The 25,789-nt window shown below is 38.1% G+C and overlaps 1 protein-coding gene across 4 annotated transcripts in view; it reads right to left on the bottom strand.

The window, feature by feature from the left end:
• Positions 1-25,789, bottom strand: part of LOC120777892 (teneurin-m) — a 512,725-nt gene that overhangs the window by 14,295 nt on the left and 472,641 nt on the right. For all 4 annotated transcript variants that reach the window (XM_040109461.1, XM_040109459.1, XM_040109460.1 and 1 more), the window contains 2 exons: positions 5,475-5,750; positions 4,923-5,291 (listed from right to left, as the gene is read on the bottom strand). In XM_040109461.1, the coding sequence (XP_039965395.1) occupies positions 4,923-5,291; positions 5,475-5,750 (645 nt within the window). The remainder of the gene's footprint in view (positions 1-4,922; positions 5,292-5,474; positions 5,751-25,789) is intronic.

The following is a 25,789-nucleotide window of genomic DNA, read 5'->3' as shown; positions in this document are numbered from 1 at the left end:
CGTCTGCTGCTTCTGCCGCTGACAAGCTAACATCTTCAACATTTTCCACAGTTTCTAATGGCAGCAAATCGTCTACTGCTCCAAGGTTTTTACTTTCATAATCCGAAACTACCGTACTCCTTGCGTCTACTGTCCGTTGCTGCTCGCTTGCAACAGTTTCTTGCCTTGCCACTGACGCGCGCTCATTTATCTCCATCGTTTGTCGTTCATCAGCTGTTATCATTACTTTTGTTTTTGTTGTTGCTGTTTCAGCAGCCACGCCAACTAACGCTATGCGTTTTTCAATCATTGCTGCCCGTTCATTTTGCATTTGATTTTCGTTTAGCTTAATTTTCAGTTCACTTTCAGTCGCCGCGCGCCCCGACTGCCACAGTCCGTCGGCTTCGTCGCTTGCTCCCGTGCGTGTATCTACATCTACATCGTCATATGCTGCGCGCTGCCCCGCTTTTTGCTCATTCAATTCGGATTTATCAATTTTTATGACACTTGACGTGTCTGCGGCCAGTGGTGTGGCTTGCGTCCGCGCATCATGCTCGACATCATCATAGCTGTCAACCAAATCACGCTCATTATTGTTATCATCAGTTGCAGCTACGTCGGTATCGCTTTCACTATCGTCGTTCAACGCGTTGTCGCTTGCGCCATTATGACGATTGATTTGAGTATTATTTGCCTCATCAAATTCGTGTTGTGGCGCAGTAGTTTCATACGCGCTCGCATAGCGTATATACTGACTCACATTATCTGCCAATTTTTTAGTCGCATTAACGTCTATTTTATTGTCATTACTTATGGCGTTGTTTTTGTCAATTTGCACACCGCCTATGTCGGCGTTATTGCCGCGCACTTTTTCCTGCATTTCACGCTCTGCTACTGGTGGCCTGTCAATTTGACTATCATCATCAATAACCACATTGAGGTACTGTACTGCCGCTGGCGCTAGCTGGACAGGTGCGTGAATTGGGCGTCCAAAGTGCTTTCTAAGCGTTTTCATATATCTCGGCTCGTTCGCTTTACGTACACGCAAATTGCTTTTTACACGCTTATAGGCAGCGCCTTCTTCAGCCATTCCTTCGTTGGGCTCAGCGCGCATACTTATTTCATAAGCGCTTGACGTCGCGTCTGTTGTAATCGATATCTCATTAATTTCAGTCGCTGCTCTAAAAATAAATTCTGCTCTTCCTTTGACTTTGTTAAGAAACTCTGCATGCGAGCCGCTTACTTCATGTTGCGTGTCACCTTCAACATAATCAATATCACCATCAAATATATCACGAATGTCGCTGGTCGTAAGGTCAATAGCTGTGTGCGCCGCTGCGGCTGTTGCTTTTGGTGTAGTGGGCGCGTCTTCAATTCTGTACTCTTCGTCTTCAATTGTATATTCTTCAAGCAACTTTGTTGTCTCACCAGCACATTTTGTTGCTTTTGCCGCGTGTGCTTTGTCAGCATCATTTCCGCACGCGGCGTTTGGCGCGTCACCGCCTGTCAAATTTGCTACTTCATTATTTTTATCCCTAAAAGCCTTTGACAAAACTTTGGCAATTGTCGTCAATGTCGCATCATGCTCTTGCTCAACAGACACACCATCAGCAACGGCGGTCTTGGCAACAACACTTACACTGCCAGACGTTTGCGCGGTCGCGTCTCCAACACCAGTCCTGTCAGCGGCAGCAATTTCTTTGTCATCATTAGAGTTTTGATTGAGATTTAATAGCTTATTGATTTGAGAAGTTTGCGCGTTGGTTATATTGTCGCGCTTTGGTGTGCGTTTACTGTTAGATGTATTATTACTATTATGCTTGTCATAATCGGTCTGCGCCGCTGAAATATTAATATACTGCTTTGGCGCTTCGTGCGCTTTTTTGCTTAGCGCGCCGTCAGCGTAATTACTTGCAGTTTGTGTGTTAGTTAGCGTCAGCGTTTGACATTTATGTGGCGCGCTCGCTGCTACTGGCGTGAGGCAGCGCGTTTTAGCCGCCGTTGACTGTTTTGCTTGATTGCTTGTTTTGGTTTGCAATCGTTTGCTATTGCGCGCGCGTTCAGCAACCGTTGCTGTATTACTTGCCGTTAACTCACTCGATTTTCTCACCACATTTGTATCTACTATATTTGGCACACCTGCTGTTTGCGCCACCAACTCAATCACCTCTTTGTTAGTCAACTGCAGCTCCACACCCTTTGTTATTGTCTTTTGTGTAACTACAAAGCTGTCAACGTTCGCGCGGTTGCCAACAGTTAACAGTTCACTGTCGTCGGCGTCGCTATCGCTGCTGTCCTTTGCCTTATCAACGCTGTCGCTATTGCCATTCTTCAATTTATGCTTGCTATTATTCGTGTTGTTTATATCGCGCTCGTGCGCTTCCATTTCATCATCATCATCCCTCGTATGCGTTCGCGTAATTAAGTCGATGCTTTCAAAAGTTTCGTCTGTCATTAAACTTCGACGATAACGTTTCTTCCGCGCGCCATGCTGTTGCCGCATGGCATTGACTGGCGTTTGGACTTTTACGCGCGGCTGTTGTTGCCTTTGTTTTGGCTGTTGATATGTATTTTGTCGGTAGTAGTGCTGCCGCTGCAACTTATCAGCGCTCGACGCCACTACCGCCACACCATCACTACCGCTTTGTTGTTGTTGTTGTCGTTGCTCATACCGTTGTGTGCCGTATGACAGGCGTCGTGTCTCTGTTGCTGAACTATCCTTTGTTTGTTGCTGCCGGTTTTGTTGTGCCGTGTATGCGTAGCCGCGCGGATAGTAAGACCAGACGGCGCGTGTATCTGGCAGAGGTAGCGCTACGTTTCTAATGTCTAGAGACAACAGCGCATGAATTTTTTTTTTAATTTTTAAAGCAATCAACCTAGCATTTGGTTTCTCAGATCTTTTTCTCTAATTGTAATTATGCTTTAAGAAGCGTTTTTATGAAATAAAACCGCCTTTCTATAACTTTTTAGCAAACCTATGATTTTTATGAATATTTCTTGTAAATTTGCTGGCTGCGCTCGCCTAAAATTACATAAGTAAGGTAAATGCTTTTGGACATTGGTAGGCGGCGGCGCGTTGGCGTAGACTAAGCGCGTAAATTAAGTGTAAAATGTGTTTTTAATGCGATTTCGCTAATGAGCGCATTGCCGGGCGGTACATGGCGCGGCTGAAAGCACGATAGGTGAAAGAAATCAAGAGCGCGTTAGGGGAATCGAGCGCGTCAGGGGTAAACCAATGCGCCAGGAGTAACTAAACATTAGTAACGCTAAATGTTGCCAATTGCTTACTTTTTTGCTGTATGCGCTGATATTTTTCGTGACAATATGCTTAGATGTGCTTACATTGTGCCTGGGAAGTAATAATAATGATATATTCATAATCTGTAATCAAGGGCGTTTACTGACAGTATTATTTGCTGCCGCTTTGCATATTCAATACGCGCTGATTGCACTCACTTTTGTTTTGATTCAACATGTTTCGTCTCTTCCTTCGAATTTGTATATTTTTCGGCATTAATTTGCGTAATCTCGCGTTTGGGGAGCAAAAAATGAAATTAGTGCAAGCGCAATTGCTTAGTAGTGACGGTATAGGGCGCGCGTGCGTGAGAATATTCATATTCATTTACTAAATTATACGGAGAGTGTTGCTTATTCGATGCAGCTATTATAGCTACTCCTCATTGAAGTGAAATTATTTTTCTAAGCACTTTTGCTGCCCAACTTAATAGGGGAGTCGAAAAAGTCTTTTCGTATTTTGTCAAAAGAGGTCGTTGCAGTCGTATCTCTCCAGAGCTACCAATCACGACCAAAATGGTACATATTTGTTGCATTAAAGTTCATTATAAATATAAGAAAATAAGTTGAAGTTTGATTAGAAATACGAAAATACTTTTTCGACTACCCAATATATGCCCTCCATTGTGCGCTAATGACTCTACCAATAGTGTGAACACGCCTTAAGCATGGATTTTGGCATGACTCACTTGGCCATTATGTCAATAGCAATTTGCAGCAGCTTCAATTAGCATTAAATTGCGAAATTTCGGCGCCTTCAAATGCAGAGGAATAATTTATTTTCAACGGAGGAGAATTTAATACGAAAGAGAGTCAGAGAGGACGTTAAGAAATGCGTGAGTAAGGCGCAAACTCACTTCTTTTAAACTCACTTTTCGGAAGCACAGTTATACAGTCAGTTTTCTTGCAGTCTCAACTTGCCGGCGTCAATTTCCGGCTTACAAAGTTGACCTGTAATTGCAGCGCTGCTACATCCTGTCGCATATTTGCTGTAAGTTTTTCTAACAACAACTACAAAAAATATTGTTTTTTGCCACTCTCCGCATTTGCCGCTTTTGACGCCATTGTCGCGGTCTATTTATGGTTAAACAACTTTGTCGAAAGTGTCAACAGCAGACGGCGTTGAATAAATAAATAAAAATTAAAAGGCGAAAACAAATGAATCGAAATTCAACGGCGCGGACTAGCATAGAAAATAAGCATATTCTTTGTTGGCTGCACAATAGCTGATCCTTTGGCAATAATAATGTGGGTGTCAAGCAAATCAGCCACACCAAGCAGCTTGTGCGCACTTACATATAGCAGACAGCGCCCGTGAGCGCGCCAGACGCTATGTAGCGCCGGGGTGCGGCGCACTTGCTGGCTGACACAGCTCAAGTGACAATTTTATTCATTTGATTTTGCTTAAACTTTGGCTGTCTGTATTTTTCTGTGCTTGTTTTTACAACAGACAACGACTACACGCCTAGCCGCCCCACCCCTGCTGTCTATGTCTTTACTGCGCATTCACTTTTACTGATTTTCATTACACTGTTATACGTTGATTTCGAATATACGCGGCGCTTACGTCTGTGCCGGCGTTTCAAAGTCGCACTTCGCGCCAGCAAGTGAAACTCATTTAAAAATAATTAAAACTTCAAAATAATTACCTCCATTATTGGCATTTGCCAGCGATGATGATGAGGGTGAGGAGGCAACGGCTCCGGTCATACCTATAGCAGCCACCGCCGACGACGCAGATGCTGGTGATTGGTAGGCGGTCGATGATGGCAAGGTGCCACCGCCGCCGCCGCCGCCAGCCATCAAGTCAGCGCTACCGCTGGCCGCCTGCGCCGCTGCCGCTTGTGATGCCGATATCGAGGAGAGTGATGAGGTTGCCGTTGATGCTGTGACCGTGGTGGGTTGTCCGAATTTCGTTAGATCTGTGTTAGTACTTTTGGCGGCCGTCACTTCGGACGCCTCATTGCCGACTAGAATTGTGCGTGGTTCGTCCATGGATAAGTGTAATACACCGGATACTGTGTGGTGTAAGGTTAGAGCGGTAGAGAGAGAGGGAAGAAATGTTGCAGTGAATAAATGAGTACTAATTGAAATTATTTTAATTAATAAAAAGCAAAAAATGAAAAGATAATCTCAATGAAAATCAATTAAAGTGCATGTCATGATCATGTAAGATGGTGTGTGTTATGGAGAGAACTTACCATATAGAACTATTGAAATCAAGCCGAGTAACGCAAATACCGCCAAACATATATTGAGCGCACACCGCCAGCGGTGCCAGCGCGCCGCCAAACCCTTGCGGAAATTCATCGGTGTCGAATAGTGGTGCGCAGGCAGGCCGCTCATAACGCTGCGCGGTGGAAGCACGGGTCCCATGCAATTATTCGTGCTGCGCTCGTAACCTTTGAGTGTGTCTTTTGTAGGTGTTGAGCAGGCCGAGCCGCTTTTATAATCGATGGGTGAACCTTTGTTGATATCTGCAAGGAAAATTTGTATGAAATGTTTAATAAGATAGTGGAAGGTATTAGAAAAATTCGTAGAATCATATAGCACTAGCGTTAAAAGTGTTTTGTTTTCAGTGAGCATCTTCATGTTGTTGGTAAGAGTGAAGTTCCTGTAATTCGTAAACTAACTTGAAACGTTTGTAATTAATTTTTTTTGCGAATCTTTGCAGGGTTTATCGCTATTAGCTTTCATTGTTTTTATAATATTAATATAATCGGCAGAGCCTCGTCTACTTTTTAAAATTTTTTGCCCACAGTTACCCCGTACTACTGCCATCCCCGAATGAGAACGAGTTCGTACTTTTTTTTGCTAAGGAACGCGCCAAATTTCATCAACATATGTATGTTATTTTTACTCAAGTTACGACTTGTACGGGCGGACGGACAGACAGACAGTTTTCAACACGTCTCGTTATGCTGTTAAATTTTTTATATATAACCCTATATCTATTTCGATTAGTTTTAGGTTATACGAGCAACCTTTAGGTGAACAACACTATTATACTCTGTAGCAACATGTTGCCAAAGTATAAAAACAAAGCAGTCGCACTTTATTAGCATTGATGTTAATAAACTATTTGTAATTGCTGTTATAATCCCGGGCAAACAACAAATCAATGTAATTTGTTCGTTTTATGTTACTGCAAACCGGCCGAGTGATCCTGTGTAATTACGTTACAGCATGCACAACTGTGTGGGAATGTTACATATTCGTGCATGCAAATGCAGTTGTTGTTGTCTCGTCATCACGAAGCAGGTGAGCAGCACTGCAGATAATTATAAGTGCAATGGAATGACCGAATGTTAACACAATTTCATTCATGTTCGTTAACATTCTCTGTTTGATAGTCGTGTGTCGGCAAGTGCGCGTCGGTACGTGATCGCGATCAAAGTTTGTGAAAAAGTAATAAATTAATCTTTTAGTGGAGTTTTTTGAGTATTATTTAAAAATAAATTGAATTTGTGAATGTAAAGTGATAAGTGTGTGTTGATTAATAGAAATGAAAGTGTGCAACAGAAATTTAGCAAAACAGTGTCAATGTGTCGGTTTGGCAAACATGTTTCAGCATGTTTCTCGTGTGAAAAATTTGCTTTTACTCTAAGATTCCCAACCGCGCGTTATGAAAGCAGCAAATATATAGTAGTAAATCTAAGTTTTTTGAGAAATTTATCATTATTGGTGATATTAAATTGTTTTTATTGTTCGACTATAGCGTTAAAAAACCCGTCGTATGTTTAATTAAAAGAAATTAAATATGTGCAGGCAATAAAAGGTAAGGGTGGGCACGTACATCCCTTTAATATTAAAAATGTTTATAGTTATATGTATGTATGTATACAAGCTATATATAAATATATGAATATAAATATATGTATGTGAACATAACATATGTAATTGTATGAGCAAATGCATGTAATTACAACTGAACATTTTATACTCTTTTTTCAACTTTTCAATTGACCTGCTAATATTTTATTTCCTACGACACGGATACGACACCTTTAAAGGTGTTGCCTTCAGTTTGGTGAGCTGTGTACGTTAGGTTACTTTAGGTAAGGTTGTAGGGTTGATATAATCGATAGATCTCTTTTGGATAGCTATATATCTTACGCTTAGGTAATTTTTGATCGGTCTACTAAATCCACAGAAACAAAGCCTCATACAGCATATTATTTTCCGGAATATATTTCAAAATTTTCTTCAAACTCAAACTTTCCTAAAACCGTTATTAAATATACATTACGTTGCTTCCTGCTAGACGTATATAACAGTTTTTTTTACCACATTCGCAATGCAAGCAGTATCGTTTTACTTTGATACTAGGATTATAGCCAATGCAAAAGAAGTGAAATAAAAAAGGGCATTAACAAAAATCAATTAAATCATTTGACCATGAAACACAGCGTAAAAATGCCAAATTGTCGCAGTAATGCTAAGCCATAAAAAGTTGTCCGCAACAACAACAAATAACAATCAGAAAACGAAAATGTAGTAAATGTAATCAGAAGCCAGCGAAAAGCGAAGAGCCCATTTGCAAAAAGGAAACTAAACGACAACTGTGGCGACCATTAAAATCACACCTAATACTCCCTAACCGATTTCCTTAACGAACAAGCCACAGCCGCAACTGAATAGCCGAATAAGCAAATAAACTACTATAAAAAGCAATACAAATGCTTGAATAAAGAAAGTAAGCGATTAAAGCAGTGAGAAAAAAAGAAAAAAGTCTAAAGTCCTTACGCTGCGTGTTAATGTCAGGGACAGGACAGTGTCAGCGTTAGGATTTGCAACTGATTTGCCTGCCATGGACGGCTGATTGAAGTTGTGCTTGTAGAATAAAAGGCAGCGGTAGAAGTCTTGGCGTTGTAATATACATAAATGTGTTACGTCGGCGTTTAGCTGACAGCGACACTGCGTCAACGGACCCCAAACCGGCGACAGCGCGCAGCGTTAGCTTTTGGCATTTTCGGTGTGGCATGGCGACTGCTGCTTATCGCCTTTTTGGCTCGAATTTCATTTGTATAAAAGGATTTGTGAAAAAGGATAAACGAACTGACAACGAACATAACCTCAAAGTGGGGGAGTGAGCGCACGTGAGCGTGTGTGTCAGAGAATGTGCGTAAAAAGGCGAAATTGTATGCAAAAATTTGCCAAATGGAGCGCTCTATTTTTATGTCCTTATATACACACACATACAATCACATACTAATACATGCATATTTCACTACAAATCAAACGAATTTGCAATCAAACAAAAATAGCGGCAGTGGTGGTGTGACACTGGACAAAGTCAAATGGAAAAAATATAAAGAAAAAGTACTAAGGAGTGTCATTGAGCGAGCGGGCGGGCGACAGCTACTACAAAAAACCCTCAGTATTCCCTGGATAATGCTGCGCAGCAGAAACAAATCATTTGTTGACGCCATGATGATAATTCGATTATGTGATGTATCTAACAAAAAAGGAAGTAGTGAAAAAAATATAAAAAAATACGAAGAAACCACAGCAGGGAAACGCAAAAAGTGCGAGACTGCGATTCAAGCCGGCGAATGGCAGTGAGTTGGTTGCCCGCGTGTAATGCCGACATTACAACTGAGCAAGCAAGCATGCTTTATATGAGTATATACTATATATATATGCATATATATATAAGTGACGCTTGTGTGCTTTTTGGTTTTGTGAATGTGCACGCGCGCTGTCTGCCAATGCACAGACAAAAGACACGCAACAACGGAAATCTGTCTGTTTGTCTTTAGCATGTCTGCGTCTGTCTACTAGGCGTACGAGCGATCAAGTGGAAATTCAATATCGATAACATTTCATGCCAACTTATAATAGTTTAAATACATGTAATGTTATGTGAATGAATGCGAGGATGAGTGGACAATACAAATACACATACAAAGGCAGTTTTATACTTGCATTCTATGGGCTGTGGCAAGAAGAGTATGTCACTGCACGCGCAGTAATGGCAAAAGTTGTTGCTGGTATGGGCATGTGTATAAGTGAATGAGTGTTGCTATAAGCATAATTAAGTGTGGTTAATGAAATGAAAATGGCAATCAGAATGAGTTGCTTAAAGTAAGAAAGTGAAAATGGAGAAAATTTTATTTTCTGTGTATATACATATATGTACATATATAGTTGAAAATAGTTGGAAGGAGCAAGAGTAAGCAAAGTGGGTTTGAAAAAAAGAAAATACTTACATAATATTATTAGCAAAGCAGTTAAAACTTAAGTAGATGCCTTAAGTAGGCGAAAATAGCTTGAAAGTAATTAAAAAAGCTGTGTGTACCTAGTACCTCAGTTTCTACACGTTCTGTTCTCACCATAATGCTGCTCATTTGTCAAAACAGTCAATATCGGATCACTACAGCATAAGCTGTCATACAAATTGACCGAAGAAATTCAAGTCCTTGTATAGAAAAACATTTATTTGACGAGATATCTGCATGAAATTTGGTACAGATTATTATTAAAAGCATTGCTACAATGTCCAAAGAAATTGTTTATATCGGACTACTATAGCATATACCTGCCATACAAGCGGACCGTTCAAACTCAAGCCCTTATATGGAAAAGTTTTTTATGTGACAAGATATATTCACGAAAGTTAGCATAGATTATTCTTTAAAGCTTTGCTACAGTTTCCGAAGAAATTGTTTAGATCGGACAACTATAGCGTATAGCTGTCATATCAATTGAACAATGTAACTCAGATCCTTGTATGGAAAACTTTTTTATATGTCAAGATATCTTCGCGAAATTTAGCATACACTAGTATTTTAAACATTGTTGCTATTTCCGAAGAAAATAGTCAGATCGGGCTGCTATAGCTTTTAGCTGCCATGCAAACTGACCAGTCAAAATCATGATACAGCTCTTTTTATACACTTTTATGCTATATAAAATTCAGCTGTGAAGCGTCGGTGCGGTGCTGCCGAAGTTAATGTTTTTTTTTTTCTTTTTTCATATTGTATGAAAAATTTTACTAATTAGTACTTTGCTTGAATGCCTATAAAAATGTTACTCATACGCCATGGTGCAACAGTAGTATTGAGGCGTGCGCACCACTGCTTTAAATGTGAACTTTAAAATTAAAAACTTAAAAAGAAAAACAATTACAATTATATTTCAGCAATAAATCTGCTCTTTCGAAAATATCTACCGACAATAGTATTTTGGTAGTCCATATATCATACTAACGCTGCGGCTACCAAAAAAGCACAGTGCTAGTAATAGTTATAGCAGATAATATAAAGGCAAAAGCAACTAGACAACGATTCAATGCAAGTACACATATACACACTTATATAAAAGAAGCAAAATGGCGTTTTTTTACATTTTCATATGAATCATTTGCCTACACAAGCACAGACGAAGTGTATTCAATATAAAAACCTATATAATATATATGTTAATACATATATATTTGTATAGCTACATTTAAAGCGAGCAAATTTTCTATCAGCCGCATGCAATATCACCGCAATAACATGACTTTTACATTCACCAAGCCACGTTATATATTTTGGGGATTTTACTGTCTGCTCGCCATTATTGGCATTTTTGCTGCCAATGTCATGGTCTGCGGTTCTGCTAAGCCCACACACACAATGCACACATAGATATGCACGCATGCATAACTGCATTGCTAGACATTTAACTACTTTTTCTATACAAGTAATATATTTTATAGGATACTGTATCATATTTTTTGTGAAACCATTGGCATACAAATAGTTTTTGGGTGCCGAGACAAAGTTTTATCGCACTTCAGCCAAACCAACCACCAACTATCAGCTATACAAATGCTTTAAGCCGACGCTGCAGACACATATACTTGTATTATATGCATATGTATTACCATATGTACGTACTTATATATATATAAATGTTGTGTAAGCTAAAATGCAAATAAAAAATCCGGCTTGTTGCTGCTGTTGTAGCATTTGTGCGTCTTATTTGCAGCCAAGATTTTAAATAAGTGCAAAAGAGCATATTTGCAGCCATAAAATTCAAGTTAAGTTTCATTTAAGTGCAAACGCATTTGAATGTCTGTCTGCCGTTTGTGTAATTTTAAGCTTTTGTTTTTTTCTCGGAAAATCTCCGTGAGTGTGTTTTGGAGTCTCATCTCCATTGCACACACATTAAGAATAGTTTGCTTTGGTTCTTTTTTTGTGGCTGTAACTTTTCAACTGTTGAAATTTTATTGCCGAAACGTGTTCAAGTTACTTATGCATGCGTGAATAATTAAAATCCTACGGCTTTGGCGCATTGCCACTGCAGTGCCTTTGTGTGCAACAGCAGCACACACATACACATACATTCATATGCATATATAAAGTAAAATATACTAGCATTGCTGGCTACGCAATTACTTTAGTCCACTATGTGCCTGTTTCTATGTGCGTGTGTCTGCTTGTGAGCGCTTGAGTGGTATGTTGCATAGTTTTGGGCGCTCTTTAAAGTTCTAACGCTTACTTATGTACTATTTGTGTTTGCAAATAGTTCGGTAAGTACTTTTTACTTGAGGCTACATATTCGCACTCGACAATTTCGCACTTTAAAAAAGGATTAGACATTTGGTGTGGCAGCACTGTTTTTCTGCATATACTTTGTGGCAGATTTTAAATTATATTTTTAAAGTTAGCTTAGAATATACATATGGTACTACAATATATAATTGTGAGAAAGCTTGAGAAAAATGTATGTTTTCGAGAAAGTTTGGCAAAAATGTGTATATACGAGCAAGCCGACTTTTATACGCTGAACGAGCTGATGATAGTCTTGTCTGTATATAAGCGAACCACTTCCTTAATTTTTGCGATATTGATCTGAAATTTTGCTCATATTCTTTTCTGTTCATAAAGCTGCTCATATGTCAGAATTGTAAGTTTCAGACCACTATAGCATATAGCTGCTATACAAACTGAGCTCTCAAAATCAGTTGTTTGTATGGAACACTTTTTTTATTTGACGAGATATCTAAAGGAAATTGTTCATGGAATTTATACCAAAACAATGTTATAATCCACGAAGAAATTTTTCAGATCGGACCAGTATAGCATATAGCTGTCATACAAACTGAAGGATCAAATATTTGTCATTGCATAGAAAATTTTTTGCATTTGACTAAATATCCTCACAAAATTCGCCACAGAATATAGTCCAAGACAACGAAATGATATCCTAATGATTATTTTTAGATCGAAACACTATAACATATAGCTGCCATACAAACTGACGGTTCAAAATCAAGATAAAGATCTCTTTATACAATTTTATAATACAAAAAATACACCTGTGAAGGGTATTATAGCTTTGGTGCAGTCGAAGTTAACGTTATTTTGTATTTTCACATAAAAACTAGAATTTTTTCTTTCAAATTTCCTGCTTTATACATCTCTCGCGCTGTGTTGGCCATGGCGTATGCTTACCCTCAAGCAATCAATAATTTTTTTTTTCACAGTTAAAACTTTCCATAAGTCAATTATTTCATAATTAACACTTTTATAATTTATTCCCTTACTATTCCTTTTTCTTCGCAAGTACAGATCACCAATACAGTGCCGCAATTAGACGTCGCATGAGCACTGCCGTGTGGCAGGATAAATCGTAATAATCAAAACTTTCACCACGCACTTTGCTGTCACTTTTCACAAATGAGGTCAATTATTTTTTCATTGCAGCAGTCAATTAAAAACTTTGAAAACTAATGACAGCACCTGACTTCAAATGACAATATTTGTTGTAATTTTTTTTTTTTCAAATATCAATATCTCTTTGCTTACCTCCCGCCATGAACGTGAATGTGCGAGATGTGAGAAACCGGCAAGTTCTTTGGAAGCAAGGCGGCAGGCAAGCAGCGTTGGTGTGAAAGAGATGACATGCGGGAAAATTGACAGCTGTCAGAATTTATACAATTAAGTGGGCTGCAAATGAACGCAGGAAGTACCAAAGTACTAAAAGCAATGAAAAAGCGTTAAAAGTGTTGTTGCTGGCATGACGTGGTGGCGTGTAGGTAATTAAAAACTACGAATACGCAGCCGAGCTAAAAATATAAACTTTTCAAACTACAGTTAAGACAAAAAGTGGCAATATTTTACATTTAACGCAGCGCACACACATATATACAAAGGCAGTACAGCGCTTACAAGGCCATGTTTCGCAGTTGAAATTATTTGTAGCGTGGCAAAAATAAAGTGCGGCATGGGTGGAACTTTTTTTCAACTCAACTTTGGCAGCACACAACTTAAATTACTCATAAGTGTTGGCGGCGTAAGGCGGCACGGCACGAAAATCAAGCAAAATTTGATTTACTACTTAGTCAGCATTTGAGGCAGCAGTTTTCGTGGGTGAATGAGCAATTTGGCGAAAGTAAAAATAAAATGCGCTTGTGGCGGTTGTAAGGCACGGTTGTAACTCAACTTAACCGTTAAATGTGCAATTTCCAAAAAAAAAAAGAAAAAAAGCAGAAACACTTGAGCTTATTTTCGAAAATATCGTAGTGTATGTTTTGCTGTTGGTAGATTGTTGTAGCAAAGTTGTGCGAAAACTTTGCTTGCGCCAGTAAATTAATTGCTCGATAACTGCGAAAACGGTACTCAGTTGTGCTTAGATTGGCCACAGAACTGCAAGATTTGCAGCAATTAGTGGATTTTGGGTAGTGAAGCTTCAGCTTTGAGTGATTTAGCATTTGTGGTTGATTTTGCAATCTAATATTCAGGAGCTTTTTTATGTACAGGTGCCTTTTCCTTCAGTGTTTGAGAGTTTTTGATCAGAAATTTTGCTCACGTCCGTTTCTGCCCAAAAGGCTGCTCATTTATCGGAATCGCAGATATCGGACCACTATAGCATATAGCTGCCATACAAACTGATTAATGGGAATCAGGTGCTTATATGAAAAGCTTTTTTATTTGACGAGATATCTGTACGAAATTTGGCACAGATTATTACCTAAGTCAACGCTACAATATCCGAAGAAATTGTTCAGATCAGACCACTATAGCATATAGCTGCCATACAAATTGAACGGTTTGAAGAAAGTGCTTGTATGGAAAGCTTTTTTATTTGACGAGATATCTGTATGCAATTTGGCACACTCTGTTATTATAATCAAGGCTACTAACCCCCAAGAAAATGTTCAGATCGAACCACTATAGCATATAGCTGCCATACAAACTGAGCGATCGAATTCAAGTGCTTGTATTTGTGAAGGGTAATATGACTTCGATGCAAGCAAAGTTAACATTTTTTCTCATTATTTCTATAACTGCTCTTACTAACGATTAATCCACTTAATAAAAAACCACTTGGCAACTCTTTTAAAAATACATCATGCTTCATATGCCACCGAAACCAGCAGCACTTGCCGTGCTTGGCCAAAGTTCAGCGTAGTGTTATTTAATTGCAATTAAGGGCGTTTAACCAACTCAATTGAACTGCCAGACCATCAACAACAACAACACCGCCAAATTATCTCGCTTTGAGCTAAAGACGTTTGCCGTGTGCAACGGAGCATTGGCGCAGCTGACACTCAGTCTACCGGCAGCTAGTGGCAACACTCAGCCACAACTTTTCTGCTGCTTGCCAGCTTCGCTGCTAGCACTAATGCTATCACTTCTAATGCCAACACTAATTGATGTGATTTGTGGTTAATTTCGTGGCGATACGTTGCGATTCGATTGCTTCTGCGTTTCGATTTTTGCTTGCAACACCAGCTGCTGCGACTGCATGCCAAAAGAGAATCGCTAAGCGGCCGCACACTCGAAGTGCGCTGCTATGTTGTGGCGGCTTGTGGCAGCAGTGCAATAACACCATTAGACGTTCTTACTCCCACGATTTGGCACTAATAAGGCGTCTAATTGAGCGACACACATAATTCTCACGCTGCGTTGGTTTGTTTTGCGCGTGTGCGCTTGGGTTGCTGGGTGGCGTGTTGGCAATTATTCAGCGTAATAAATGTTGTTGTGTAGTTATAGTGTGCTGAAAGTTGTTGGATGGTGTTTAATGGTACGAAATATTGTTTTTACGAGTATGGCAATGAAGGATTTTTTTTTGATTTTTTTAGGAATAAGTCTTCTTAAAAAGTATGGCTGGAAGCAAGCAAGCAATTTTTATTGCAAGCAATTTTTAAAGCGTCTGAATAATAAAAGCAAATATATTTTAAATTTATATATTTTTTATCATATTCGATTTTTTTACCGTCATTTTTTATTGCAAGCAAATTTTTATTCCAAGCAATATTTATTGCAAACAATTTTTAAAGTGAATATATAAAAAAATAAAATATATTTTAAATTTATATATTTTTTATCATATTCGATTTTTTTACCGTCAATTTTTATTGCAAGCAATTTTTATTCCAAGCAATATTTATTGCAAGCAAATTTTAAAGTGAATATATAAAAAAATAAAATATATTTTAAATTTATATATTTTTTTATCATCTTCGAATTTTTCACCGTCAATTTCTATTGTATTCTTTTGCTACTTTACATTTTTTGACTCATCAGTTGTGGAACAGTGTATCTTAAGTTTGCCATGATGTTTGTAATACCCAAAGGAAACGTCGGGGATGCAGAAATATGTAAATGATCGACGCGAAGAGCTTGGCATCGCTCAAAATCAGGTTTTGTGGGGAAAACATTTTTATTTGTCAAGGTATCGGCACGAAAACTGGCATATATTTTTATCTAAAGCAACGCTATAATCTCCGTACATATTTTTCTTTATTGTTCAGATTGGACAACTATAGCATATATTTGCCATGCAGAAAAAGGTGTCAGTAAAAGATTTTTCGTACTTTTTTGGATAAAAAACGCGGGCTGTGGAGGATAACATATCGTTACCTAAAATGCAAAACAACGTAACATCAAAAAAAAAAAAATTGAAAATCGTTGTCAGATTAGTAACCAATTAATAACCAATATATAACCATTTTATAACGGAAATATGAGTGTATGATAACCAATATATAACCATTTCATAACCAAAACTCAAATTTTATTTCAGTATTATTGGTTTCTATTATATTGTTTTTTCTTCGCCTGTAAACTTGTAAAAAGTTATGTTAGGTTTTTTTTAACGAAAACTTTAATTTTGTGTCAATATGAGTGTATGATAACCAATTTATAACTAGTTTATAACCAAAAGTCAAATTCTGTTTCAATGTTAGTGGTTACTATTATATTGTTTTTTCTTCGTCTGTGTTCTGTTGCAGTAAAAGTGAACGTTTTTTCTAATTTTTCTTTGATTTTATTCCAAAATAACTGAAAGAAAATTTTTTGAATTGTTTTTCGCTAGAAAAGTTTACAAAAACAGCAAAATCCTATCATAGAACACAAAAGCCTCTCGTCGCGTCTTCTCTTTTATAACATATTTAGCTAATCAGTTTCGCTGTCTTTGATGGCATTAATTTTAATTATAATTAATTAATATATTTTGTGCTTGGGCAAATTTTTATCATATTGCGCGGCAGTTGCGGCACTTGTGGTGCTATAAGCAAATTTTCGCCGCATAAGAAGTTTCGACTAAATACCGCAACTTAAGCGCAAAACTTTGTAAATACTCTGCGCGCTACTTTTATGCGCTTGTTGCTGCTTGTATTTGCCAAGGAAATAAAAATGCAAACTTTAATGCGCTGCAAACTATTCGCAAGCGCAGCAAAGATGAAAACTTAATGAAAAAGCGAAGAAAATGCGCTAACCAGAAAATAAAACTGAAATTAGTAATAGTTGTGCGAAATGATGAAATGAAATTGCGCTCGAAGCTGTTAAGCAGTAACGAAGCACTCGACGCAGCGCAGCTGCAGCCATGCACTGCAACGCGCCCCACGCCGCCGCCGGCGCACATTGCAACGAGTGTAGCACGACTAATTAAATTAAAATCCTTGTGCGCATTTACCACGCGCAAAATCAAGCGGGAAAATCGTAACAATTTGCCAAGTAGGGCCGCTGCTGCAAACCAGCGCAACAGCACGAACTTACATGTTTGCGTTTTTGGCTAAGTAGCGCTGGAGAAAATGCAAAAAAAACAAGGGAAAATGAAAATTTAACAAGACGCGCGCAGAACAGCAAATCGCAATTAATTTCGACAGCAACGCACAGCGCACTACACGCACGCACACAAATCGCTCAACGCACAACTGCGGCAAACAAATTGGCGAAGACTAACCGAAATGAGCGCGCGCGGCAGCCAATAGTGGCGCGCAAACTATTTCGTGGTGCAATGGTTTAAGTACTTGGGCAAGTGGCAGACGAGGCGCACATGTCGACAATAAAATCGCTGTCAAGCGTGCAAGCGCTGATGATGAAGGAGGCGCAGTAAACTGGTGTGTGATGCAAGTATTTTGTGTTAGTGGTGGTGGTGGCGTCAATAGTACGCGAGCGTGCGTTTAGTTGTGGTGCTTACGCGTAGTAAACGTAAGTAGTTAGGCGTAAGCGCGCAGCTGTTGTGGGCGTGCACCGTCATATATAAAGCACATTACATAGCGCATTAAAAGCGCACTTTTAGGCGCTGTGACGGCAAAAACACATAACAGCAGCAAGCGCCTGTGTATGTGTGCGCAGCGTTTGGCAGCGCGCTCGTGTGCGCGCTCATGTGTGCTGCGAGAATTGAGTTTTAATTTCATTTCCAATTGAATGCACACTTTTTTAAGCGTTTATGAAAAAATGTTTTCTACAAAATTTATAAAAGCATAAAGCTTGCTGCAAGCGCAAAGCGAAAAAGCAGAACTTCGTTTAAGTTGAAGCAGCTGAGTTGAAGAAATTAAGCGCGCCGCACCAAGCAGCATAATTAAAGCAGCATTTTTGGGGCGGGAGCGCAAGTGTGCGGCGCGGCGCGTGGTGCTTAATGAAGACAAAGCAAGTGTGCGGCGCGGCGCGCGTTGTTAAGTGAAGACAAAGCGCATAGACGACTTGGCGTCAGACTGATACGTTTTGCGGCGGCAAACATTTGCTTTGTATAATCAATGAAGCTAACTGCTTGGTTGCTTGCTCGTGACGCGTTGTTTCAATTGCAACATTTTTTTTTATTTTGCGCGCTGAGCGGAAAATGCGTGAAAATTGTTATTGAATTACTTGTAGCGCGCTGGAGGGTATTTGCTGCCAAACGCATGTGTATAAAGCCATATATTATGGTTTTATGTGTGTGTGTGTGAGATGGCAGTTATGCTAAGGTGGCGAGTTGTGTGGGAAATTGTAAATTAAATGCCACAGGCGACAGTTGCTGTGCGCAAGTGTGAAATTTATTGTTGTTGTATTGTTGCTGCGTTTGTGGAAAGGTGTGTCTTGCGTATTTAGAGATTATATTCATGTTTAATTAGCAATTTTATATAAATTGCTTAGAAATTCTTGGAGTGCTCAAGTTGTAAGTAAACGCTAGCAAAGTGTAAGCTCGAAAGAAGTGGTTCTATACCCGTTCGTCAGAAGGGTTCTCTACATTTTTGTGCCTTTCGAGAATAAGCATATTTCTCCATGAAAATTTATGCATACCAACTGATCAAATTTGACTCGGACTGGTCCATTTGAAAAGCGCACGCAAGTTAAAATAGATGATAAATAACTTGGGTTTATGTATATGACATCGAAACTATACAACAATTTTGCTAATGGCGCTGGCCAAAACCGAAGAGACCAAAACTCGGTGAAGTTCCTGAAGGCTAGGGATAGCCGAAGCTTATAAGAAGAGTATAAATGAAGTATATGTTTTGGCTCAAAAGCAGCTTTTTTTGAGGTCAATAATCAAGAGTTTTATTAAAACATATGGAAATGCTTTTTTTGACAGTCCGGTTCATTTTTGATTCTATCTTATATATATTTTTTCAATCAGTATTTGTATACATATTATGTTGCAAAAGTTTTTGGATATCAGTAACTCTTGCTCATTCGCTTATAAAAATATGGAAATGTTTTTTTTACCAGTCCGGTTCAATTTTGATCGAATGTTATCTATATTTTTTCAAACAATATTTGTATACTATCATGTAAATAATGTTGCATAACAGTAAAGCTTGCTTATTTGCTTATAAAAATTTCAACTAAACAAGCGCGCGCCTGTGGATAGGCTACATTTAAAGTTTTTTTACTTAAAATATGCTACTTATTATAATTTTGAATTATCTAAACGTAACAAAATGGCCGTAAGACATAAAATGTTTCAAACAAGGCAATAATAAAGATTTCTTACTACAACACATGGAAATGCTTTTTTTTTGCCAGTCCGGTTCAATTTTGATCACATGTTATATATGCTTTTTTCAAACAATATTTGTATATTATGCTCCAAAAATTGTGGAATACTAGAAAATCTTGCTTATTCGCTTAGAAAAGTTTTAAGTTTGCCCAACAAAACAAGCGCACGCCCGTGGTTAGGCTAAATTTTCTAACTTTTTTGCTTGAAATGTTTTACTTATTATATTTTTTCATTACCTAATCATAACAAAGTGGCAGTAAGACATACAATTTCAAAAGAACTTCTTATATACATATCGGTAAACAAGGCATCTCAGCTTTTCATAACAAAATTTCAAAGCTTTGCCCCTTTTCCGTAAGCCACTAAACTTTTATGACTCGTTTTGAACGCGCATAAGCATTGATATGAATTTACATGCGTCAACTCTCACTTGCCAGCGTTAACACGTGATTTTATGTGCCGCTTTTATGCCGGTAGGCGCATAAATGTTTAACGTTTTAATACAAAACAACAACAATAAAAACATGTGAGTCAAAAGTTGTTAAAAATTTATGGTATTGGTGAAATGTAAGCGCTTTTGAACCTACATATATATATATATATACGTATAAGTGGTTTTGTGTATGTGTAAGCTTTGCTACATGCACAAATTCGCACACACTACTTGTATACAAATGCATATTCGCGACCTTAGCATAAGCACACACGCCTTTATTTTCTGCTGACGCGTAAAATTGCCGTCGCGGCCGAGTGCGAGTTGTGCTGGGTTGCGTTGCGCTTTAGCTTGGCAATAAATTTAATTGATTTAAAGTGTTGTGCACATAATAATTTTGCACCCTTAAGGCGTGCCAGCTGGGTGGGCGCTCTTTACCCCTGTGCGTTGGCTGCTTATTGCCTGCGCCTACTACTTTCTCATATACACCACTTCATATCTCTCGTTTTATGTGGCCATAAAATGCGTATGTGCTCTGCTATATTTTTCAATTAACTGTTTTTCGCTTATGTAAGTATTTTAAAATATTGCACTTTTACTGCTTCATAACTGGCGGGTGGTGGAGGTTGTAATGTCTTTATACATGTTTTGCTTATGTCTTACTATGCGCTAACAACCGTTTGAAGAATATCTTCACGAAATTTTGCATGAATTGTTTTCTAAGACAATGGTGTAATCTGCGAGGAAATTGTTCGGATCAAAACGCTATAGCATATATCAGCCATACAAACTGAAGGTTCGGATTGAAGTGCTTGTTTGGAAAACTTTTTAATTTGATGAGATATCTTCACGAAAATTTGTACGCATTGTTGCCTAAGACAATTGTGTTATCTGCGAAAAAATTATTGGGATCGAGTCACTATAGCATATAGCTGCCATACAAACTGAACGTTCGGAATCAAGTGCTTATATGAAAAACTTTTACATTTGATGAGATATATGCACGAAATTTTGCAGGAATTATTACCTGAGGCAATTGTGTAATATACGAAGGAATTGTTGGGATCGAAATACTATAGCATATAGCTGCCATACAAACTGAACGCTCTAAATTCAGTGCTTGTATGGAAAATTTTTCATGTGATGAGGTATCTTCATGAAATTTTGCATGAATTGTTATCTGAGGCAAGTGTGTAATCTGTGCAGAAATTTTTCGGATCAAATCACTATAGCATATAACTACCATACAAACGCCTAAAAAGATGCTATTCTATATTTTTTTTTGTAAATTATAATCGTTTGCTTTTTGATTTTTAATTAACTCTCACAGTTTTATGCTTTGTACTTATTTTTTTCGTTTTAAAGCGCATTTTGAACATAACCTCAAACATATTTTTTTCATTCTACGCACATTTATGTCCTCATAGCTTTTTTTACAATTTTTCTCGCTATAAATAACCTTTTTCCGCGCCAAGAACTAAGCCGCTCATTAACATAACAACACTTTTGTAAGACAATTTGAAGATTTTTTTTATGTTTTATAACAAATCACATGGCAGCGCCAACACTTGCAGAGCTACCGCAACTGTCATTGATAGCCCCAACTCAGAGCAGCACGTGGCTGCTAACAAAGCACTGATAGCCGGCACAAAAGAAAAAAAATTGTGGTGAAATAAAATTTACATCAAAGTCCCAAGATTGATGAAAAGTCATTAAAAGGCACATAAATCAAGTGATTTCGTTAAGGTCGCATACCGGAAAGTATAACGAAAAGGCAAAATACATAGCAATAAGAAGAAGAGATTGCGCCAAAGTCCTGGGAGCGTTAAAAAATACCCAATAAAATAACCGACAAACTAAATTACTAACAGAATGTAGAGTGAGAAGTGGAGTGGAAAAGAGGTGAACGACTGCTGAACGCGCGGCAGCAGCGCGCAAATGACAGAGCGACAGAGAGACCTGTAAACAGTGCGCGTATGTGTATGCGTGGCGTGTGGATGTGCGTGTGCCGCTGCACAAAAACTTTTCCACCTTGCGCGCTTTTTAGATTTCACAAAAACTTTGAAATGATTTGCATGCAAATTAATTGCCTGCTGTCTTAGCACTTCCTCTGGTCTTAGCAAACACCAAGCAGCACTCGAACGCACCAGCAACGAGCCGCCGCGTTGCAAAGCAGCCAAGTGCGGGTGAGGTGAGCATTGTAGCACACTGGCAGCGCGCTAAGCCGCACCGGAGGGCAAACAAATGCTTGCACACCATCCGAATTGCGAGGCATCCACCATTGGCAGGAGATATTTTGAGAGTTGCGCCAACAAAAAGCAAAAACGAAAAAAAAAAAAAAAAAATTAAGCACGAGAGATAAGTCGTATAAATTATAGCAATTTAATAAGTTCTAAATACACGCATCCGCTCCCGAGCATTACTGCCGCACCATACAAAAGCAAGCAGTAAGCGTTGCCAGCAACTCAACACAACTCGGAAAAAAGTAGCAGAAGATTGCGTGCAAAGCGAGAAATAAATGCTGAACCCAGGAAGTTTAATGCTAACCTTTTTATTTTACGAATGGCAAAAACTTTGTGTGCAACTCTGCAAGATTTTGCAGTGTCAATGATTTCTACGACAGTGTGCGTGTGCAAGCAAATTGGCAATTCCATAGCACAGCTTAGGGCGCACGCAAGTTTTGCGCGCGCACACGAGGGAGTATGAAAAAGCAGTAAATGCAAGAAGACGCCAAGCAGCCCAAGGGAAAGCACAACCCCTAAGAGATGCTTAAGAGCAAAGCGCATTTAGTTGGGTCACCCTGTTGGGTCACCCCTTGCAACAAACTTTTGCAAGTTCACTTGCGTCTCGCCGGTCAACTGTAGTGTAGACACTCAAGGCAAACATTTTTCGACGATTAAAATTGTCGGTCGGACATTAATTTTATGTCATCGGTGGCCTTTGCAACAGCAACAATTACGAAATTACGATAGTAAACAACAAACAGGAAGCAGGCAATACTGAGTAACCGCGGAGGGGTGTTAAAGTATGAGTCAGTATCGACTTTGTCTGAGCCAGTGGTGAGGCGCTAAGTTTCTATGCGACAATTACATTTAAGCGACCGAGCGCCAGTCGCAGTTTTGTGCAGGCAAGTGTAAAAATAGCCGGGCGTAAGGGGCTACAAGCATAATGAAGTGAAGTATAGAAAAAGTAGTGGCAGCAAGATTTAAGTTGCGGCAGATTTTCCAAACAACAACGCAGCTACAAAAGCAGAAGCTTTGTAGTTGTGTTTTGTTGTTGCTGTTGTTGCAGCGACTTTGATTTTACAAGAGTGTGCTTCTTTGTTTTTGTTTGATGTTCGGTGCGCTACTTACCGCTTTGGGGTTACTCGGCTCATTAAGACGCAACAAGCGCTGATATATACACACCTTAAACACACACAAACATACATAATTATAAAGCGCATTTAATGAGCTGCAAGAAAGTGTTGGTCGTTCGTTAAGATTCACAATAATTCAAGCGGGCTTAATGAGTAGGTCGGTTATTGGAAAATTAAAGGTGGCAAGGGGTGTGTTCGATGCAGCACGGTGGGAGTGAGTGTGTACAATGATGAAAAAGTCTGCTGTTGTTGCGCTTGTTATTGTTCTGTGACTAAGCAGGGCAAAGTGTTTGGAGGTTGCTATCAATTGATTGTTAATACAAAATTGTTAATAAATTATTGGGGCTTTCAAATTTCGGTTCATCGTCTTAAAGGTCATTTAACGAACAGCTGGAGAGAAGGTTTAGTGGCCACAAAAATATATTTGATAACTGTATATACTATATAATGCCTAAAAGTATGCTTATTCTCCTGAATTTAAATACGTAAAGCCTAAAAGTATGCTTTGTTACCTGAGTTTCGCCAAAAATGAAACGTATTCAAGTTATTTAGTATATTTCTACCCGTTTGCTTACCTGCAAAGAGAAAAATATGACAAAATTAGTTAAAATCAGTAAAAATATTAAAATATTCTATTTATTTATTAAATACGTTTTAAAACATTTTTATATATGCTTCCAAAATTATGCACATTTATAGTATATTGCAGTTTCCTCAGTGTAAAAATATCTGTACCCTGTTTAATTGTTAATATAGTAATAAGCAGAATATGTATACCAGCTGATCAAATTTGATCAGGACTGAAAAAAAAAATCATTTACCATCTGATCAAAGGAGAACACGTATACTAACTGATCAGATTTGATCCGGATTGACAAAAAAAATTTGCTTTTCCGTCCGATAAAATTTGACCCGTACTGACGAAAAAATATTTACAGATTCACCTATTTTAATATGAATTTTTGGAACGTGTATACCAGCTGATCAAATTTGATCCGGACTGACAAAGAAATTTGCATTTTCCATCTGATCAAATTTGACCCGGATTGACAAAAATAATACATATTTCCATATTTTTATAAGAATTATTGCAACATTTATATGTATGTATATATACTTTCTGAATTTTTAGAACATCTATGCCACCTGAACAAATTTGACACGGACTGGCAAAAAATTTTCATATTCACGTATTTTTAAACAAATAATTAGAATATATATACTATCTGTTCAAGTTTAACCTGAACTGATAAAAATAAGATTTACATTATCACCTATTTTAGTATGAATTTTTGGAACATGTATACCAGCTGATCAAATTTGACCCGGACTGACAAAAAATTTACCACTTTTCACGTATTTTTCAACAAATTATTAGAATATATATACCGTCTGAACAAATTTGATCCATTTTTTTTTTGTTTTTTTGAATATGTTTTATTTGCAATCTATTTAATTAACTATGTACAAATTTCACTTATTTTTCTACAAATCCTTTGAATATACATATATACCGTCTGATTAAATTTGATCGGGACTCACAAAAAAATCATTTTCATGTATTTTAATACGAATCTTTATAATCGTCTTCAAAAAGGCTTCTTAACAAATGCGAGCATGCCAACGCTTAAAAATTGTTCATTTCCTCGGCTGGGATGCTCTTCAGTGCCTTCAAGAATTTCGGACTTTTTTTTATGTCTCGGCTCAGTTTTAGAGCATCATTCGCTAAGATTGTTGGACAGTTTCCAAGGGCACGTACATAAATGATTTTGTCGTAAAAAAGTTCGGTGTGTTTTGTTAAAATGTTTTCAAGTTTCGCTCAGTTAAGGATCGTCTCAGTGTGACCCTTTGAAAAATCACTGATATCCGATAATGTAACAAAAAAAATCGATTTCTCGAAAATTTCATATTGAGACGATCAATTAAGTGATAAGGGCTAGTCAGAATTTTCAAAATATCACATTTTCATGGTTTTTTTTTTAATATTTATATATTTTAAATATATTCTTTTCTCAAAGTATTTCTTAGAATGATTTCTGAAAATTTGAAACATATCCGACAACACTTTTCGAGTTATTCAATAATTAGCAAAGGGTTTTCGGGCGCTCTGGAACGTTCGAGAGAAAGCAGCAGCTGCAACTTTAAATACATTTTTTTTCGAAAACTATGTTTCTTGAACTCGTGACTACAGAAATTATAGAAGTACCAATAAAATTTATCTCTTGAAATCTGCCATAATAGCAATTTGGGTTCAGGAGAAAGTGCTAATATGATCCTCACACCCACCTACACATTTGCCTGTTGGCGCTTCTCACATATGATTGTCAGTTTCAACAGCCACACACCAATGAAATTGCATATCAATAAGTCTACAGTCATTGAAATTAGTATGTGAAACAGTAATATGCTGCCATTCAATGTGTTGCAAACACATATACACACATACGTACATAAATATATATATATCTATAAAGCAGCTTATAGTTAGCATCACACAACTGTGGTTTCTACTTTTAATTTAT

Source organism: Bactrocera tryoni, chromosome 5 (assembly GCF_016617805.1).
Source record: "Bactrocera tryoni isolate S06 chromosome 5, CSIRO_BtryS06_freeze2, whole genome shotgun sequence".
NCBI lineage: Eukaryota > Metazoa > Arthropoda > Insecta > Diptera > Tephritidae > Bactrocera > Bactrocera tryoni.
Note: the sequence above shows the minus strand (reverse complement) of the source record. Positions and strands in the feature narration are given on the sequence as shown.